Source organism: Branchiostoma belcheri, unplaced genomic scaffold (genome assembly GCF_001625305.1).
Source record: "Branchiostoma belcheri isolate BF01 breed outbred unplaced genomic scaffold, Haploidv18h27 scaffold167, whole genome shotgun sequence".
NCBI classification, from domain to species: domain Eukaryota; kingdom Metazoa; phylum Chordata; class Leptocardii; order Amphioxiformes; family Branchiostomatidae; genus Branchiostoma; species Branchiostoma belcheri.
In genome coordinates this window covers 528,174-549,086 of record NW_017803124.1, presented here as the reverse complement: position 1 = coordinate 549,086, position 20,913 = coordinate 528,174, and the positions used below count along the sequence as shown (strand labels likewise).

At 42.2% G+C, this 20,913-nt stretch overlaps 2 protein-coding genes across 2 annotated transcripts in view; both read right to left on the bottom strand.

The window, feature by feature from the left end:
* LOC109466445 (U1 small nuclear ribonucleoprotein 70 kDa-like) overlaps positions 1-20,231 on the bottom strand; it is a 22,211-nt gene extending 1,980 nt beyond the window's left edge. The window contains 10 exon segments of the mRNA XM_019764168.1: position 1; positions 4-113; positions 577-703; positions 1,412-1,513; positions 6,883-6,964; positions 8,185-8,247; positions 16,823-16,887; positions 18,110-18,164; positions 18,467-18,529; positions 19,482-20,231. The exon segment at position 1 is cut by the window's left edge and continues 1,980 nt beyond it. Of these exon segments, the coding sequence (XP_019619727.1) occupies position 1; positions 4-113; positions 577-703; positions 1,412-1,513; positions 6,883-6,964; positions 8,185-8,247; positions 16,823-16,887; positions 18,110-18,164; positions 18,467-18,529; positions 19,482-19,628 (815 nt within the window). The 5' untranslated portion in view covers positions 19,629-20,231.
* LOC109466446 (zinc finger protein 862-like) lies at positions 9,706-12,450 on the bottom strand. The gene is made up of 5 exons (XM_019764169.1): positions 12,203-12,450; positions 11,753-12,043; positions 11,303-11,545; positions 10,776-11,094; positions 9,706-10,506 (listed from the first exon to the last, which is right to left on the bottom strand). The coding sequence occupies exons 1-5, from the start codon at positions 12,428-12,430 to the stop codon at positions 10,283-10,285; spliced, it is 1,305 nt and encodes a 434-aa protein (XP_019619728.1). The 5' UTR covers positions 12,431-12,450; the 3' UTR covers positions 9,706-10,282.
* Positions 20,232-20,913: the final 682 nt, after the last annotated feature.

Genomic DNA, 20,913 nt, shown 5'->3' with positions numbered 1-20,913 from the left:
GTCGTTCCCCCCGGTCTCGGCTCCTTTCCCGGCTGCGCCGTCTCTCCGGCCGCTCCGGTCTCTCCCCGCGTTCCCGGCTGCGCTCCCTCTCGCCGCCACCCCGCTCGCGGTCCCTGGAAAGGTTGTCACGTTTGTCAATTTTACTGTTGGATGATGATATCACACAATGTTTTACCAGTGTTTGAATATATCTTACATCCCTTAGAAATGTGCAATTGTTGTACTTGGGTTCTCTTTTTGTTTTCTGATGCCTTTATTTCGAGTGGTGGCATTAAAATAAGTTACATAATAGTAACTTTAGAGCACAATGACTTTGTTGCTAGATTTTTGTTCATGTCAATAAAAAAATGCACCTACAGTATAATGACACCTAGAAACAATTACCCAAAAATTCTCCCAATTGGAAATTTACGGAATATAACACACAGAAACCAAAGTTCTGGGGTCTCTTTTTAAAATATACGCTGTTCACCGCTATGAAATGTGGCTTCTTGTACCAATGCACCATTTAAGAGCTATACATATAAACTAACAATGGCTGAGTTTTAATTGTACTAGCATATGAAGATAACTTACACTTGGAATCCTGGTGGTCCACCGAAGCGGTCCTCCCCACCACCCATGCCTCGTGTCGGGTCCTCGCGGCCGGAGTGCTTCACGTTCACCTCGGGGCCACCCTTACGTGTTCCGCCCAAGCCGCCACCTAGTTTGTGTACCAAGTTAGCCCATGACACTTCTCCCATACCACTTAGGAATACGACAAACCATCCAACAAAGTGCAAGAAACCACCACCTTTCACAAGATACAGTACTGCTAACTACACGTTTCTACGAAGTCACGCCATTCTGTCAGCAGCAGTCATGCAGTTCTGTCTGTTTTTTTCCGCATACATTTTTCTGCAGACAAATTTTACCTGAGCTACTTAGAATCCAGGATGTATACATTACACTAAGACTGCCTTATTTATGAAGTATAGAGCACATTAGAACTGTTCAGAAAACATTGCCATTATTTCTTTTTAACTTCAATATGGTAATAAAAATCCACACATGCCTAATGTACAGTACTGTATATGTAAACCTAGTACATGTACATGGACTGATGCAGGTAGACATCAGAAATACCTGTACAGCGCCAAATTTACCTGTACGAACTGGCATATGCAGGTGGGTTTTCGAGCCCTGTACTTGTAAATCATGGTATGTGGTGACCTTTTTTTGATGCTCCTTAGAAAGCAGTTCATGTATTTGAGCAATGTTCATTGACTGAAAGAAGGCTTAAACTTTTACTCATACCTTTGCTTTGTTACCTTCCTTTTGTTACCTCAATATTTCACCCATCCAACTTCTTCCATTGCGAAATTGTCTTCCATCCATCCCCTTTTATAACCTACAACGATAAAATACCTACCCAGACGACGCGGACGCCACCCTTTCACCGTTCTTCCCCTTTCCACATCCACAAGCACCCGTCTACCATCGATCTTCTTACCATCCGCGTGCTTGTAGGCCGCTGCGAAAGATGCCAGCCACGGGCAAAACAGTCATGTTAAAATGGCGGCCACACAAACTAGTTCAATCTTGTTACCTGAAGGAGCCGGGTGCACCTGTTACTTTACCTGTGAGTTCCTTCTGTGCTGGAAGAAAGCAGGGTGTTAAGTTTAGGACATGTTTAACCTGCAGCATGTTACCAGTAATCCAGTGATGACTTCAGGGAGTGGGGTGAACTGCAGCATGCTGAAGGTTAACAGGAGAGAGTCTCAAAGCTACCAAGTGTTGATGCAAGCCCTTTTCCTACTCAAAACTGGCATGGGGACAGTTAGAGTACAGGAAAGACAATCAGAAGTAGTCTGCCACAATAGTCTTAAGCTAACAACCAGGCATGGATATCCTCTGTACCTGTATAATTTTCAATAGCTTTCATTTTCTTAAGACTCTTCTTCCACAAAGCAACTGTCAACTGTGATAGATATGGCAGCTTTGAGACTATTTCCTGACAGTTAAAAAAACATTCACACTAAGAAAAAAACCAACACTTCAACCATTGAGGGAAAAACACCTTTTCTTCTTCAGCATCACCTGTAGTCACAAGTGACCATTACCCAAGTGGACTTCTACAGAATCACTGTGCTTAAAACCACCTCATACAGACTTGGCATTACTGTATGTACTATGAGCTTAAGATGGAGACTTGTATGATGTTAGTTTGTGGCACCTTTGGCATAAACTGGCAGCTCTGGATTTCTAGACCAAGGACAGCAATACGATGGCAGTGCTTGTTTTAGTCCCAGTGTAGCTGCCAGTAAAGCCAATCTAAGTTATATACACGTTTAAAAGTTACAGTGCCCACCCTTTTACCTGAAGGGCGGGAGGGGGGTGGGTTGATGCTTACATTCAACTTTGCTCAACAATATACAAAAGAAGGGACAACAACCACAGTCACAGACAGAGAGAGAGTAAAAAAATGCGCAAAATGCCATTTTACCCTGGTTTCAAACCTTAGACCTGCCTGCGTGGGCTTGTTCAAAGTACGGAGGGGGTTGCGAGCGCTGGTACGTGGTACGGAGCGACCGTGGAAGGGAAATGGGTCGTGACGTCCGGTAGTCGACCGGCAAGTCCGGATGCGGATACTTACCCGACTTACCCGGCTTTTAGGTGGGAAAAAAGGCACATCTAACAAACTGCACTGTACTTTGGGAGGAAATTTGGGACAATTGCAGATCACACGAACCACAAATTGTACTGTTACATGTGCCTTTCTTCACTCAAATCAGTACATGTCAGCTAACTTTTGGTATTCCATTAATGTTTTGGTAGCCATTAAAATATTGTCTATCCCCCAAACATCAAGTTATTGCTCATTGTCTACTGAGATGGAAGGAGGCTGATTAATGTAAATTATGTAATCTACTACTTTCCTTTTCAAACCCTATTTCACTAATTAAATCCTAATACACATTAACCCAAAGCATTAAAGATCCCTCTGTCCTATGTGTATATCTTTTTGTTCAATGTTTAAACCAAATTATTATACTTGAGAGGCCCTAGACCTTCTTTCCACAAGATGTGTATAATTGTGAATAATAAATACAAGAATTTCTTAATCCAATTGCAGTGATGTCAGTGTAACTACGTAGGAGTTGTGTTTCAACACTTTTCAATGTGCATGCAGATTATGCATGCAGGCCTGTTACCCAACCACTTTTTTCTGTGCACTCCCTGACCTAGGCTACGTGTGTCTTGCACGTGGTGCCTTACACACACCAGTGGTATGCATGGGGTCTTACCACCTTGTCTTACCAACCATACCCACCCATAGCACTTCTCAAGAACGTGTCATATGGCAAGTGTAGTGTGCAGAACAGTAAGGCCGCTTTCACACATCGCCACAGAGGCTGTGTCACAAAGAGGAATGGAACAGCATTAATATCTGGACACCCAAACGGTCGATCAGACTCCAAGTGCAATTCCATGCATGCATGGCGTGGGAATTTGGTGACGGTTCTACCGAAAAATCGATTTCAAACAAACTTGTTCAAACACTGGACAAACGTTTTGCAACAAACACGCAACCGAACAAGGGTAAATACTTTGTTATCATTACTGTTCATCAACAAAATGGTAATTCTGTTCAAGAAAGGCTTCAATAAAAAAGATGTTACTTCCCTACCTGCACCAAGTGCAGATGTTTGGGGGTAGAAAAGAAGTTTCTCCCTCATTCTAATCTCTCTATCTTCAAAACTTACCAACTTCATGAAAGCGACAATTTCTGATTGAAAATATATATATATGTCATAAAAGTTTTTACCACTGTTTTTATGACAATACAATGCTTGTATTTTGGACCTGCACTGGATGCAGGTATGAGACAACTTACAAACTGCTTTCACACGACAACAAGTGCCACAGACCCTGTCTACCACCACTGTCTCCTCTCCTCTTCAGTGCCATTCCATCAGCCAATGTATACCTGACACGTGTCCTCTTCCCACATCGATTTCATTTCACAACTTTGGCATTTCCGTCAGAGTCCGACTCAGAATAACTCTTCAAACATAATATAAAGAGGCAGTATACCACCTACAGACCCTTAGTTTACCAACATCTTGCTACCTGTGTTGTGTGTCGATGTCCCTCCTCCAATGTATCCAACTTACCAAGCAGGGGAGTGGCCTACAGTACTCATAGGGAAATGGGGAATTACCAACCCCAGAACATACTAAACTACAACTTAGTACAACTTCATCTACATGTACTGTATGGTGGCATATTCAGGCATGAAGTCCTGGCACAAATATTTGTACAGTATTATCAGTTTATTTAACTTCTTCTTACCATCTCTCATTTGTGGATGAATGGATTCTCCTATTGATTAATTACAAAGTACAAGTATTTTCCTTATATTAAATATAATTACTATTTCCCAGTTGTTTAGCCCAACTTACCCATGACACAAATTTTCCCAATAATCAGGAGTGTAAATTATGTTGTGAAGTGTTAGACTTCTTGCTCTGTTTACTGCTGCTACTATGTAGAAGTGCAATTTTGTGTCATTTTGTATTCACAATGAAAAATTGTTAAGGACAAAGGAAAAGATCACAACTTTAAGCACACATTAGTCATTGATGATGTCTTTCTTCCAGCAGTCACTATCAAGAACCCAGACAGTGTTCTAGCCAGCATAACTTCACACTGAATGCCTGCAATGGGAAAATTATGAAATTCTCACCCTCTGAAACACGAGTTCCTGCATTTTATAGGACAAATTTTGCTAGTAGACTAAGCTTTGTTTAATGACCTCTCTTTCCACTCAATAGAGGAATGGAGGATTGGGCAAAATTTTCGCCTGTCATAAAAGGCGAACTTCCATCATAAACAGAAAAGGAGAAGCTGGCGAGAACACTGCTCCCAAGTCAATGGTCACACGTTACAAGGGTGACAACTGTTCACGTCGTGTTTAGCGTTGTAACAAGGGACCTCTTTTATCAAGTTACCAAAACATTTCAGGGGCTCTGAGAGGCAGATCTCATCATCAATTACTACTCATCCCCCCCCCCTCTTGTCCTCTCCCAGGACAATTTTTGCACACAGAAGGTCCCATTAGGAAGATTTAATGTCGCAATAAGCCTTATCGGAGGGGAATAATGTGGAACCATTCCTCTTATCGGGACAATTAGGCTGCACAAACTTAATTTTATGGATGACATCCATGTGTGTATTGATTTTGGCTTGGCTCCATTAGAGAGGTTTTTTTAGACAAATGGCCAAGGATGTGCAACAGTGCCCACCCGTCTGTTACAAGTTGCCACAAAGCGAGAAATTAGCAAGGAATATCTACAAACTGTAAGGCAATATAACTGAACAATTGTCAACCTGAAACATTTCATAAAATAAAACAATCGCAAAATGAGACCAATACATTTGTGGAAAGGGTACTCTCATATCAGATTTGTCTTATAAAGAGAATATTTGTGATCATAGAATCAAGTTGGTGCAGCCTACCTTACCAATTAGCACTCCTAATTGTCTTAAAAGGGGTCACCGATGTAGGAAAAAGACAAACTAGAACAGGGTTATAATGACCATAATAGCAACAGATACAAGATGAATGCAGCACTTTGGCTGTAGAGTTGATCTAGTTACGGGCACTCCATTCCTATGGAGGTTATCACCAATGAAATTAAATGCTTGTAAGTTGTAGTACAAGTGAGAGTTGAGACAGATACCAAGACTGTTTTGTCAATAAATTGGTTTGGGTTCTCTTGATATACTTCAGAGATACTTCATTGAATTTACCAAGTGTCTAGTACAAGAAAATTGAATATAGCACAGACAGTTTAGTCATCGATGACATACATCTTTATTTTTTTAATGATAGTTTGGCCTGATCTTTCATTTCTGCAAAGAAAGATCATTTTACTTTTAAAACTGACATAATTTTGCATATCAATGCAACTTTGTATGCATTAGAATACATTAGTATGGCCATTTAACAGTTCATAGTACAATTACGCTTTTTACAACTACATACCTTTTCAAGTGTGGCTTTTAACACAATTAAACAAGGACCTTTTGCTCATGATTGTGTATTTTTCCATATAAATTTGTTAACACTTTAACAGACTTTCTGCAGGCAAAATATGGAAATTGGGACCCAGAAATTATGTTTGATTTTCAGTGAACTCTTCAATTTTCGAAGTCTACATGCTGTAGTATGGGGCCAAAACCAGTAGAGTTAGTCTGATGTTGCTCACAGTCAAGAGAAGGGAAACCTTCAACTGTTACTTCTTCATGATTATTAACCTTTTCCCTGCTGGGCGGACATTTGGCGCCATATTTATATTGGTTACATGGCTAAGGTAGCAGGGAGAAGGTTAAAACAGACAGGCAGAATATTGTTTTAATTCCTGAAATCTTTAGTTCTTGGACAGAAAACAGGCTCATTTTCAAGGTGAATCAGAGCAACCAGACGATAGAACATTATATATAGTTTCATGTTTTCTGCAAACTCACATCAGTAGTTGTACTATCCAGTTTGTTTGCCAGAAATAGGAGTATAGAAAATGAATGCTTTGTCTATGGACTTCAGTGAAGGGGGCTTAATGACAAGGGCCAGGGTTCAATGCCTAATGCAGAAGTTTAAGCTTGGTTTAAACTTTCTCCACATAAAAAACAAAAAAACTGCCGAACAGTGCTTTGCAGTCATAAGTATAAGAAGAGTTTTTTCTCCATGCCCCAAGTAGCTTAGATTTGTTGTGATGTTTGAAAAGGTTTTCAAGCACATTCAAGTCTGCCCTAATTGAGAGCAAATGTATCCCACGGACAGTTGGATCATAGGGGTAGTGTCTCAATAAGGAATGGTCAAATTAAAGCAATACTTACAGTGCATGTCTCGCTCATGTTCATACTCAATGAATGCGTACCCACGAGGCTTCCCTGTGTTCACATCCTTCGTCATCTTAATCTGTCAAAAAAAGAGAAAAGTTATTTTACCATTAGCTCCAGGAAATCATTTTCATTACACACTGTCTAGAATCAAAGTCAAAGAAATTCCTATGTATTGCAGGCAAATACAAATTTCTTTTCTTTTCTTTTTATCAATGCATGACTTCATGTCCTTGAACAGTGGTCCAGATGTGTTTTTTAATGCTACTATCATTCCATCCTGGTCTCCATATTGTAACTTTCAGAGTTCTAACAGGGTTGGAAATACCACCTGTATATGCAGATTAGTGTAGGTAAAATTGGGGCCGTGCAGGTACATTGTATTTCTGATGTCTACCAGCACCAAACATGCACTCGTCCATGTACGTATGTGGATACGTATTTGTTGCATTGACTGTTCTTGATCTTGATCTTGTTCGGGTACTGCACGACACCCCTAAATTGGGGTAAAGCATGCAGGGGAGCTGTGCGATGCGTTATTGCTGCGTCCTCAGGTGTTGTAGTACTGCAGCGTTGAACTTCGTAGGTTCTGCAGTATTATTTATCTCTTGGGGCAAAATGTTCCAATCTCTGACAGTTTGTGGAAAGTATGAATATTTGTAGCAGTCTTTGTGAAACGTTAGTGGTTTGTATGAGTTGCAGTTGAAGTGTCGCGATTGGCGCGGGATAGGCGTCAACAAGGTTTTGACCGGAAGGGCTGTTTTTGAGTGTCTTGCTTTCTGCAGTAATGTGAGTCTACTTGCTGTGCGTCTGTCCTTTAATGTGTCCCACCCTAAATCTGTGACCAATTTGGTAGTGCTGGCATATGTATCATAGGTATTTGAAACCAATCTGGCCGCTCTTTTCTGGACCGATTTCTGGACCGATTCTAATTCTGTTACCTCCTATGAAAATAATGCCATATTTCTGAACAGTTTTTAGTATGATCTGTACTTCCTAAATTCTGAGTGGTGCAGGTAAAATCTGTCTGGTGAAGGTGATTTTCAATGTTACCTGCACCAGTGCTGGTATTCAGAAAAAAGGATTTCAAGTCCTGGATACTGATCATGAGATGGACAAATGCCTGACAAGAAGAGTCATGATCTTGATCTTTAAACATATCCTCTGTGGTCAAAACACCCAATATTTCTATCCAAAGTGCCTGACCCTGTAGTCTCCCTTTGACCAAAGGTGCAGATGTGTAATGCTGCCATTACCAGTCCATCACAGGGCCATTTGGGTGGCAGTAAGTGCACTTACCGATCGGATGGGCCCATACACCTCGAATTCTCGCCGCAACTTGGACTCAGACGTGTCATAGTTCTGCAAAATGGACACAGGATATCAGATTAGAAAGGAAGGAGTCGTCTCAAAACCTGGTGTTTCTCTCTTGCTTTTTTTCTGAATAAATGAAGGTCTTTCTTTCTAACATACAACATAAATGGACACAGGAAATCAGATTAGAACAGAAAAAAATGTCTCAAAAACCAGTGTTTCGCTTATTTTTACAAGTGAAAGTATTTCTACTACCACAAGACATACCTGTACAAGATTCACTACTCGTGAAGTAGTAGTTTACAAAGTGTCTAAGTGGGTCTTAATTTTTGTTTTGATCACAAGTAAGTACACTTTTGATAGACTAGGTAAACACAGGAATATTTCAAAGGTAACGTATTTAATGCTACTAGTCAGCTTAGTACTTGATTCAATCAATCTTTGCAACAACAAAGGAAAAACAAGTACTGTGTTTAAATCTTATCAGAGTGTCTTGTATGAGTAAAGTACAAATAGCTGAGGTCCCTTTAATTTTAAATTTAAAGGCAATAATTTCCTTTTTTGAGACCATCCCCAACAGTAAGAACACCTATCACTTTGGTCAACAACACTTTTGGCCTTGCTCCCATCTGGCAAGAGCATTCCTAAACCCATCCGTCTGAAAGGCTGACTCAAAAGCCTTCCTGTCTCAAAGGCCACCATAATCAAATTTACAGTAACTCGACAGGATCTATAGTATCAGCACCACCCACGGTTGCGACGGTTGTGAACTTTTACGTAAAAGCCTGGACACATTGTTTATGTAGAAAGAGCTCACGGACTTATTCTCTATTTTGAACAATCCTGCAACAGTAGCCAACCACAGCCAACCTATAGCTAGCTCCTGCCCTACTCCTGACCATGGTTAGGTGTGGCAGTGTTTGGAAGGCCATATTTGACAAGGACTTTTATCATCAAACCTTAATGCCCAATTATGTGCAACTTACTTTTACGAGTAATCTGTCAATCGGAAAATCTATTCACCCTCAGCTATTATCTGACTTTTAAAAGCTATAGCTGCTTTCAGAGCTAAGAGGCTGTGAAATGCCTAATCTAATTATACTGAAAAATCAATGGAAAAACTGACTTGAAATCAATAACCTGGACTACAGTTAGCTGTCTTAAAACTAGAGGGAGAATGTGGAAATAAAAAAAGTGTCATGATTGTTTTTCAAGCAATACCAAGCAGGCTTTTAGGCAGGAATTTTTAAGTGGGTGTCCAAATTTTCTTGTACTGTATTTCTGTTTGCGCGGCGAAGCCGCGCGGCGAGCGGCGCCGCAGGCGCCGCGGCGAGCGCCGAAGGCGCGAGTGTTCTAGGGGGGTCCGGGGGCATTCCCCCCCGGAAAATTTTAAAATCTGAACGCTCTTAAATGCGATTTCCTGCATTTTGAGGTGCAAATTTTGAGCAATAGAGCCAAGTTTTTTTTCTTTGTGACATCATGTTTGTATTGATATTAAGGCTGGACTGGAGGGAGGTATGTGTGCATGGCATGTGAGTGGAAAACTACAATCTTAACATAAGAAAAATTCAAGCCAGGTTCATCTTAAGTAATAAAACTTTCTTTAATGTGTTACTTACAAGTACTACTGGTTTACCTTAAACTTGCAACATGTTGACCTGAGCTTTTTCTTCCACTGCAACAATATAAGTTAGCCTGAGCTTTACTGCAACATATATATGTCAGTCAGTCTCCAAAGACTATGACAATACAATGACTATGACAATACTGCAACCATAAAAATACTTAGAAAATGTAGACCTAAGATTGCCTGAGAACACATGTTGCTTTACTGCAACTATAAAAATACTTAGAAAATGTAGACCAGAGATTGCCTGAGAATACATAATAATACTTAGAAAATGTAGATCTGAGATTGCCTGAGAAGTGAGAATACATGTTGCTTTACTTCAGCAATATAACTATAAAAATACTTAGAAATCTAAACCTGAGTTGAGAATACATGTTGCTTTACTACACTATACTAATACTGCAACAAGAAAAGTTTGCTATAAAAATACTTCTACAAGACTTAGTTCTACATTTACAAGCGCCTGGGGGCCCGGAGGTACATCTCTCTGGCGGCAGGGAAGTCAAACTCAGGCATCGGAATGCGGGCATAGCTGAGCCTGATGAGCCGGTCCAGCTGCTCAATGCCAAGGAGAGTGCGTGTTTTCGTCTTGATCCTGTTCTGACAGGAAAACACGCGCTCTGCCTCGGCATTGCTGACCAGCACAATCAGGCAACAGCACATGAGCTTGAACACCTCTGAAAAAAATACATGAAGAGCAAACTTATTACTATTGGCATAATGGCATTGCTGATCACCATGCTGATCACAGTGATCAGTACATTCAGGAATGGGCACAGCTTGAAAGTTTAACACTGCTGGGAAAAGAAGTAAATGGGAAAACTGGATGCATAGTAAGCAACTACAAATTAAAAAAGCTGACAGTATCAATAGAAAGAGAATTACTAAATTGACAGTAGACAACAGAAAGAGTCTACAGAAAAATGTTATGATCAAATCCACTCACCACCAAAGATCCGCTGGTTGTCAGCGTTGCGACCCCCAAACATCTTCTGGAGGAGTTCTGTAGGTCGGTAGAAGTGGAAGGTGGCCTCTCCATCCTCATCCACCCTCTCTTCACCTTTGAAGCGGGCTGCCACGGCCTGCTTAAATGCACCAAACTGCCCTTCGCAGATGTACCTGTCAATGTAGCCTTCGCATACATTGCCATCCCTTGTCTGCTTCTGCTCTGCGTAGTGGTCCAGGAGGGTGGTCAGCTCTCGCCTCCCCCAGTAGGCCAGGGCCACATTGTTGTCGTCTGCTGGATATGCGGCTGGTTCAAAGACCTGCAAGAAGTAAACTCTGTTTTACAAGACTTGATAATGATATTATAGTTATCATCAATTCATCAGTCCAGTAGCCCTGAAAGTCGTAGGGTCAGCACATGTATCAACAAGAAGATGATAAAGCAGTAATATTTTCTGATCATTAAATTCAGTCAATGTTACCAACATTAATGAAAATTTTGCAAGTTTTTTTCAGATGTATCCTAACCTTCATTGCTTCCAGGAGGTCAACTCGGGGAAACCTGGCACGTAGGTTTTCCAGGATCCTCTCCAAGAACACAGCCTTGATGTTGTCCAGCTCCACCAGTGGATCACGCCCGCCACGGCCTACCCGCATCTGGATTGGAGTTTCTCTGAACTGGCCCGACTGCCGCACACTTGTTCTAAATCGCTCCAGCTTCGGGCCATCCACCTGCCGCATTGCCTCAAGGCTGTCCAGGCACTCAGTGAGCTGCAATGACAAAATGTGCAAAGATTGTCTATGTTAAATATAAACATTGTCCTATTATTCTTATTTCTTATACAGTATATATGTAAATAGTTTATTGCAAGTTCTTGCCCAAGGGTTAATTGTAAAACAAGAAAAAAATACATACAGTTTTATACAAGATAATGCAGAATAGTAAAAACAGTTACAGAGAACAATCTAAGTTTGTACCTGTGTTCTGAGACTAGAGAATGTAATGTCCCTGTACTGGAATAGCCTGGAGAGATGGTTTGTGGCATCCAGCACATCTGCAAGCAGGTGGAGGAGGGCGACTGGCAGGTAGCTTGTCAGCTGCTGGTGAAGGCCGATGGCAGTGGGGTCCCCTGCTGCTGCCTGCTCCTCTGTGTACACAGCCAGCGCTCTGTAGTTTCGCAGGACACTTTGGATGGCCTCGCCCATGCTGAGCCAACGGATCTCGAAGACGTGCTTCAGTTTGATGTAGTCTTCTCCAAGCACATCCACCTGAAATAAGAGCACAGAATTCAATAAGCCACAGTAGAAGTACTTCTGAATTCACTGTTAGAATATTACTTTAACTTTAACTTAAAGTCATTCATTTTTGTTTATTTACACAGGGGTTTACATGTCGCCATGGTGTCATTCAATTTGTTCATATCTTACCATAGCCTTGAACTCTGCCAGTCTGTTGGGTGATTTCATCACATAGTTATAGATGCTGTCAACCAACAGACTGGCAGACTTCATCTGGGGGATGTCCTTGGCCGCCTGTGAAGCCGCCAGGTGGAGTCTGTGGCAAACACAGTGGACAGCCACAGTGTATGGGTTGTCTCTGTGCAGCAGACCTGTGACCCCATTCAGGTCGCTGGACATCACTGCTGCCCCGTCCATCCCCAGTCCTAGTACCTATTCAGCACAAACATTTAAAAGAATCAGTCCCAGTACTAGTGCCACCTGCACAATTATCAATTAAAGACAAACTGGGCAATGGTCATTTCAGAATTGTTGTGATACATGGTTCATTCATGGAATCAACTGACCTTTCTCACTGGAATGTTGTAGTTCTGGAGGATGGCAAGCGTTGTCCTATAAATAGTGTCTGCCTTGCCATCCTCCACCTTGTCACACTTCAGGAAGGTTGTCACCAGCTCGGCGGTACGGATGCGGACGTATCTGATGACCAAGACAATGTGCTTTTCAGCACTCCTGTCGGTCGACTCATCGATCCCGACAGAAACATAGGGGCTGGCCTGGATCTCTCTTGTTACTCGACCCTCCACCACGTCGTTGAGGCATTTCAGGAGTTGGTTGAATGTGGTGGGGCTGGTGTGTGTGGCGTTTCTCCCAGCATTCAGGTCCTTTACAGCCTGCACCCCCTGCTCCCTCTGCAGCTCGAGAAGACTCCTGAAAATGACAGTCAAGACAGTCAGAGACAATCAGATCTCAATTGAGAATTAGACTCATCATCAAACATAAATCTGTTATCAGTTCTGTAAAGGATACCTACTCATATTTCCTGTTTGCCACCTCCTCAGTGACAATCCAGTAAACTGTCCTCAGTGCTGCCACCACCGCGTTTTCTCTCTTGGCCTTTGCTCGGGCTAGGCTCTGGAACACTGGCGCCTGGGTTCCCTGTCTTGCCGCCTCCGAGAGTTCGTGGATCGGTGACCTACGATGCTTCCTTATGGTCTGCAACCTGAACACAAAATAAGAAAAATACTATGTAGTTCAATGCAAGTAGCTTAAGTCAGTCAGTCAGTCAGTCAGACAGTCACTCACTCACTCACTCACTCACTCACTCATTCATTCACTATGCAGTTTAAGTAAAGAAAATATTAAATAAAGGTACTTCAGCTTACTCATGTTTTGTGAAAGTAAACAATACATGCACTGTACCTGAAATTCCTTCTTATCCCAGATGTTGCCCATTTGGTTCCATGTCGGCGTTGCTCTTTGCACCACTTGCAGTACATGGCACTGCCATCAAACGCCAACCATCCCTCAAATTCCGGCATGCTCAGCCACTTCTCGCAGAAGTTCTTCTTCACCGTTGTCTTCTGCTTTCCCTTCTTCTTTGCCGCTGTCTTCTGTTGTCCCTTCTTCTTTGCCGTTGTCTTCTGCTTTCCCTTCTTCTTCTTCTTCTGTGGCTCACTCTCTGTGTCGGACGAGCTGTCACTAGTCAGTGTAAGACTGGCAGCAGGGACAGCGGGGTCCTCCGAGGGTGTGCGGTTCACTGCGGAGGGAGAGGTCTTCTTCCTCTTTGGTGCAGGGGAGTCAGACTGTTCCTCACTCTCGCTGTCAATGTCAGATGGGCTGTCAGTCTCCTGCTTTCCCTTCTTCGCTGTTGACTTCTGCTTTCCCTTCTTCGCTGTTGACTTCTGCTTTCCCTTCTTCGCTGTTGACTTCTGCTTTCCCTTCTTCAAATTCACTGTTGTCTTTTGCTTTCCCTTTTTCACAGTTGTCTTCTGCTTTCCCTTCTTCTTTTGTGGCTCACTCTCTGTGTCGGACGAGCTGTCACTAGTCAGTGTAAGACTGGCAGCAGGGACAGCGGGGTCCTCCAAGGGTGTGGGGTCCACTGCGGAGGGAGAGGTCTTCTTCCTCTTTGGTGCAGGGGAGTCAGACTGTTCCTCACTCTCGCTGTCAGATGAGCAGCCAGGGGGCTCCTCCAGGGTAGGGGGGTCTACTGCAGTGGCAGGGGGCTCCTCCGGGGTAGGGGGGTCTACGGGAGGGGGCTCCTCCAGGGTAGGGGGGTCTACTGCAGGGGCAGGGAGCTCCTGGGTTGCTGCAGGGGCAGGGGGATCCTAATAAGAAAATAATTTTTAGTTAATAAATCATTTTTCTTCTTCCCTAACTTCCAATTTTCTGACACTATCATAATGGTAAGAGACATGAAAATGTGTTTTTATACGTGACCATCATTGTTTTTGCACAAACTTTCACACCTTTTCATCAATATGTTTTAACTTATGTGATAATTATTGTCTTCTTTGATGCTACCAGGGAATGGTAATCCCAGACGCTTTGATGCTAATCCGGCTCTTTGACAAATCTGTACATCAATGGATATCATGCAAGTGACAAATGCCAAAGACTGTGTCTGTTGTCTACATTGCCAGACTTCTGTCTGTGATCAGTCTGAAACAAAGCCAGCCTTACCACCTTGGTTACAAAATACTAGACAAGTATTTATTCATGAAAAAAAAAAGCTTCTAGTGAGTTTTCTGACATTCCAAGCCTATTAAGAGTCACACAAGAAAAAAAGATCTTACATGATTACTCTTCTGGAAGAAGCGGGAGATGGTTGTTTGCCCTCTTCCTCTTTTCCTCATTTTTCACCTCGTCGAAACGTCGTACTTGAAGGGAAAAAAAAGTTAAAAAAAACTTCAATACTTTTAATAAAAATTCTGTAACAAAGGAAAAAAACTTACATTGCTTTATTGCTCAAAATTTGCAAAACAAAATGCAGGACATAGCGTTTGAGAGCATTACAAATTTCAACATTTTCATTCCCCCGGATTGCCCTTTAAAAAAACTCGCGCCTGCAGGCGCTTACGGCAAAAGAAAATTCAAAATGCAAAACGTCAATATTTTCATGTACCCTTTAGCTTCCATGTCACAAACGGCATTAACAATCGTAAAAATGGCGACCGTGGCATTTATTCACATTGTTTTCCATAGACAACATCCATTCATAGACATTTTCCGAGTAAAAATTTTCTGACGTAGAAATTTCGATCGCTAACTTGACAAAAACTTGTAGATTCCGCGTCGAGCCGATCGCCCCCCTCCCCACTCAATTCTCGCCGGTTGCGTCGTGCTAACGTTTCCGATGCTGTTTTTTCCCGATTACCGACAGTTTCTGGCACCAAAGAAGCCCCAAAACTCCGAAAAACTTATTCTACGGTAAACATTGTAAGAAAAACACAAACTTACCTCCGATTTCTTTCACCGCGCGGCAGGAATGAAACATACAACCAATGACAGCGCTCCGCCACCCGCGTCACGGAAAAATCAACCAATGGAATTCAAGTCTCGCGATTTGCGAGATGTCAACAAAACGTTATTACGCGAGACTTTCTCCTGAATTCAATATGGCGGCGTAAACATCGCTGGAAAGCTCAGATTCGGCGAATTTTGAACACATTCAGCAAGGTTACCGGACAAAACGCCGGCGGAAAAAATAGGGCGTCTTTAGGGCGTCCTACAAAAAAGTAGGGCGTCCAATTTCTTATTATTTTCAGTACAGGGCGTCCAAAAGACGCCCGGACGCCCCCCTAGCTAAAAGCCTGATACCAAGGTTATCAATTAATGGAAAACTAGACATGGCCTGGACTGAAAAAGTGGATATAAACTAGAAAGGCCAATATTTGCTTTGGAGCAAATACAGCGATGGGTTCACCACATTTTACCACATGGCAGGGAAAGAATGAGAAACACAAGGGAAAACAATGATTTACATTGATATAACTATAATATGAAGTAACATACAACTAAAACAACAGTTGGATAGCTATTCCCTACTTTATTGGTTAGGATTTTTAATTGCATAATGCAAACTGTTGATTTTCAAAATAAAATAAAAAACGTTCATGCCCCGCATTCCAATGCTGGAGCAGAAAAGCTTGAAATACCTACCAAAACACTTGAATAAAGACATACTGTCAGTATGGAAATGCTCTGTGCAGGTGTTAATCAAGTTAAATCCCAACAGCCAATCAGCAAGAAATGCTCTGTGCAGGTGGAAATGCTCTGTGCGGGTGTTAATCAAGTTAAATCCCAACAGCCAATCAGCAAGAAGTATAGAGGAAAGCTGCATGCCTATTGGTTGATGCCCTGCATTCCATTGTGATGACTCATGCCCAGACGTGGTCAAAACACGGCACACTAACACAGTAATACATTTGCTATAACACAGCCAAAAAACTCAAATAAAACCATTCTAAAAGCCTGTATCACAAAAATTTAAAAAACGCCTAGGGGTATTTGCCCACTGTACCTCCATACCAAATTTCAGGACCTTAGGCCCTAAAATGAAGAAGCTGAATCCATTTAAAGATATGGCAGGAGGAGGAGAAACATCAGAAAAAGCAATATGGGTTCACCACCACTTCTGGTGAACCCATAATAACATGGTGTACATTGTTGTGTTATACTGTACTATCTAGATGTTGTGATAGTCATTTTCACTAAATATCTCTATAGTGGACACGAATGGTTTACAGAAAACGAGAGTATAACTTATTGGGTAAGGAAGAAAGATATATCAACCATGGCAACACTCACAATTCTGGCCACAAACAGAGTCTTGTAAGCATCTCCTGAAGCATTTGGGTCGTTAGCCGGGTCCCCTGTAAAGAAAAAACGGTAATTAGTTGTGGAGTCTTCATTGCACACATTTCTTATTGCATCTCAAACCTTAACATATACGGTATTATGGCCCCATTCTTGATTCAAAATTTTTTGCAAATTGATTCGTACACCAAGGTACATGGGTCGGCCATAGTTCACAGCATGGTTTTTTGTACCGCAGGAAATTCTACTTCAATCATGCAATCTTGATATGGAGTTCTAATTACTGGTCGACTGAGGACTGAACGGGAGTCCTGATATTGACTTTGGGAAATCAGGGCTGAGAGAGCACGTCAGCAGAACGTACTGCGCCTGCACAGAATCCTGATTTTTCACGGTTTTCGTTGGATTTTTGGTCAACGTTGCATCAGAATTTTGGTTGTTGCAGACGATATTTTTTCCGACATACCATTTGGAAACTACAGATGGAGTGTTAACCTTATATGTGCGAATACAACCTTATAATAAATAGTTATATGGGACATTCTGCGGAAGTGCTATACACAATATACTACGGATTTCGCGCAGGTTCTGGCGACATGCTGGATGAGAGTGGAAGTCTGATAGGGGCGTTGGGGCGGTAGACCTAGGGGACATTGCGGCAGTTACGTCCAGGACAAAGCCAATAGCTGGGGATGAGTTCGTAACAGGCAACCACTCGCCTGCACATGCGTAAACTGGGTATTGTTTGTTTGTTTCTCATAACCGGTAAACCGCCTTTAGGCGTAACAAACCAGTTTTGTACATGGAAATTTCCAGCTGCGTAAGACCGAACTGTAAGGTTTGAACCACTCACACTGGGAAAGACCCCTACCCTCTTCGATAAGTGCGGTGGCTTCTTTAAAGTGCGTGGGGTGTGGCTCTCCCCAAACACAGGACCTCCATTCAATGTCCTATCCAAGGGACGTCCCTAACCAAAGCTAGGTACTCATTTCCACCTGAGTAAAGTGAGGAAAGTCGTTTAAAGTGCCTTTCTCAGGGGCACAAGATCGGTGACATGGTGCTGTTCAAACCCACGACCTCTTGGTCCTGAGCAGAACATCCTACCATTTACCGTATGCCACACGATATATGACATAAATAAAATACAACATGGTGTCTTCCGCAGAATGGATGTGCCTCCGGCTTTCGGGCGACTCGCGGTCGGGCTGGTACCTGAGGTGACACATAACACACCGTGCTGTATTCCACAGGTACATCAATAAGGATTGGTGTACTTACATTCAGATACCTTCTCTTCCAGTCTGTTAGCATGGGCTTCTAGCTTTTCTTTTCTCTGTGGGTATGACAAAAAAAAATTCCATGTCATCTAAGTACTTGTGTGTCTGTATCTGTATTGTATGCATAATCACCCTTAGACATAACACACCAGCGTCTTTGTCTGTATCTGTATAGCATGTATTACTACACACCAGTTTCTGTGTCTGAATCTGTATAGCCCGTATGACCACCCCTCTGTGTCTGTATGGATTTCCTATATATTTCCCAGGTCTTTTTTGGTGTGAATGGTAAACAAAAGCAACATTACAGCTAGCAGTTGTCTAAACCTATTCTAGCTGCTTTGCACACTGAGCCCACCTTTCTTTCTAAGCGTTCCTGTCTTGTCTCTGCTCTTGTGGGTGGAGGGGTGTCCTTTGGGTCCTGTTGTAAGAAAAAGAACATACATCATATTATAATGCCTTCAGAAACAGAAATCAAGAATAATTTTCTACATTTGATGCAATTTTACCTCAGCTGACTACAGCAAACTAAACAATTCTAGTTGATTATCTTATATGATTATCTTCGTTTTCTCGGAAAGTAGACAATGAAAATCCTGAGCAGAAAAAAAATCCTGTAGTCTAAAATATCAGCAATTATCACAGATAATTAGATTAATAATTATTTATGATTTACTTGTATCACGATGTCAGCAACATTAATGCTTCAAGAGATTAGTAGGTGTTGCGGAGTTTCTTAGCAGTATAATAAATGTGTGTTACAGCAAGCAGACTTTTCATAATTTGGGGATTTGGAGGTTAACAAAAAGGGAAAAGTCAAAATATATATATATATAGTCACAAGGCTTTTGTAGCATCTATACAATATTTACAAGTAGGATTTACGCGTATATAACATGTACAAAAAAACATAGCGCTGGTCATTTAAACATGGGGCGAGATGGTAGTAAATAGCTGGGATGAAAGTGACATGGGGCAAATCGTCTAGAAACCCTTCAGCCAAGCTTGGGAGGGTACATAGTTACACACCACAAAAACTATGTGACCACAGTGACACCACATCATGGTAACGAAAACAGGGATCAGTCACAAATACACCCGCCTCGCGACTGTTTGTATAGATGTACACCAAATCGATATCGAGACAGATCGCTGGGGAATTGGGTTAACCATACACAATTCGTCTCAATAGGATATCTGCTATCACGTGCTGGACTATATCGATCAACTTAGGTCCGCCATCTTGGATTCACCTAGCACGATCACGAGTAAAAAAAATCCGTTTTCTTTACATTTTTACCTCAGTTATTCCCCTTATGAACGAACTAACTGTGGATTGCGATGTTACACGCTAGTTTATGTGTTTATTTTACCTCAAAAGTTTGAAGAAACGGAGTAACGCCGGCGTAGGGTGCTCGTCGAATCTTCTCACAAGGGAGTTTGTCTGTCGGAGGGAGGTAGGGGATGGGTTCCCGCGGCGCAAAAAGCGCCAGCAGGTTCGGTGGGAGGTACTGTGTCATCCCGGGGAGATCTGCCTTCCCTTCTCGACGTCCTTGGCGACAAACTCTGAGGAAGATGCGAAGAATTGGAGCCGAAATTTCCTCCAAGAGGTCTGGAAAAACGCGCCTCACACGACGCGCGTGATCGACAGCACAAAGGAAGCAGTCCGGGCGATGCCAAGTCACGGGGAGGATGCGTCGTAAGAAAACAGTAAAAATTGCTTTTCTCTGCTTTTCATACACCGAAAAGATGTTAAAGTCTGAAGTCTATAGTATTGTATTGAAAATTACCCTGGTAAAGATTATACAGTTTTCTACACTCTAATTAATTTTGACATATCTGAAGAATGCTTGAATTTGGAATAGTCTATTCTGTCGGAGAGCACTGTGGGTAAACCTCCCTGTTGACATATTCCTCCGCCTCCACTGCTCACTGATGCTGAACAAGGAAAATAGTGCAAAATCGATATTTTCTTGCGCGCTGTGACACAGGAGAGCAGCAAAATCGATATCAATACCACCGAATTGAACGTCAAATTAATCTGACAAAGTCTTTATTGTCGGGTCGCCGTCGTTGGCCCTGCGGGTCGGGAAGGTGACTTGAGGCGCATCGATGCGTGCATGCAGCTCTCGCAACAAGTGAGCCGCTGCGCAGGACCACATAACTCTCCCTAAGAAGTGCCTGCTGAGATGCACCTGTAGCATCGCCAGAGAAAAACTTTGGCAGCCAGGCAGTCGGGAGCAACAGGGATGAAGTGTTGGAATTCGGAGAAGGGTCCTCCACCGTGGGAACACACAAAAATGGAGCACAGACTTTGGGCGCATTTGTAAAAGTCAAGGGCCTCTTGAGACAGGCACTTTAAAACACTGATCGATATTCATTCAATTATTAAAAGTTTTGGTGGAATGTTGCTTACGTATATCGGGGCCATATTTTTGTTCGCAACAGGACCATATTCATTCAAACAAAACTAGTGTGGATTGATTACTGCATTGTGTACTTGCCTTCAGACAAACATGCGACAGTGACATCCCTTGTACTGTAAATGATGATGCAACAATATATAAAAGTTTATGACAATGCTAGTATTTTTTATCTAGTTTTCAAAAAGGAATAGGTATCCGATGTGCACTGTTACTAATCTCCAAGCAGAGATTCAGACTTACTTTTGACGTGTTTTACGTGATTTTATCCGGCTTTGTACCGATACATGGTATCTTTCTTTACGTGAGTGGCAAATACTGTCGATACTGCTTGCTTCCCCAATGTTATAGAAAAGTTTGTTGCAAATTCGTGCCCGGAGCC

What these genes read in the sequence shown, in the direction of transcription:
- LOC109466446 (XM_019764169.1), bottom strand. Translation starts at nt 12,430, where the DNA reads ATGGACGGGGCAGCAGTGATGTCCAGCGACCTGAATGGGGTCACAGGT. An exon ending in TGGCAGAGTTCAAGGCTATG is followed by an intron (nt 12,044 to 12,202) that starts GTAAGATATGAA and finishes CTCTTATTTCAG; the next exon opens with GTGGATGTGCTTGGAGAAGA. An exon ending in ACCTCCTGGAAGCAATGAAG is followed by an intron (nt 11,095 to 11,302) that starts GTTAGGATACAT and finishes TACTTCTTGCAG; the next exon opens with GTCTTTGAACCAGCCGCATA.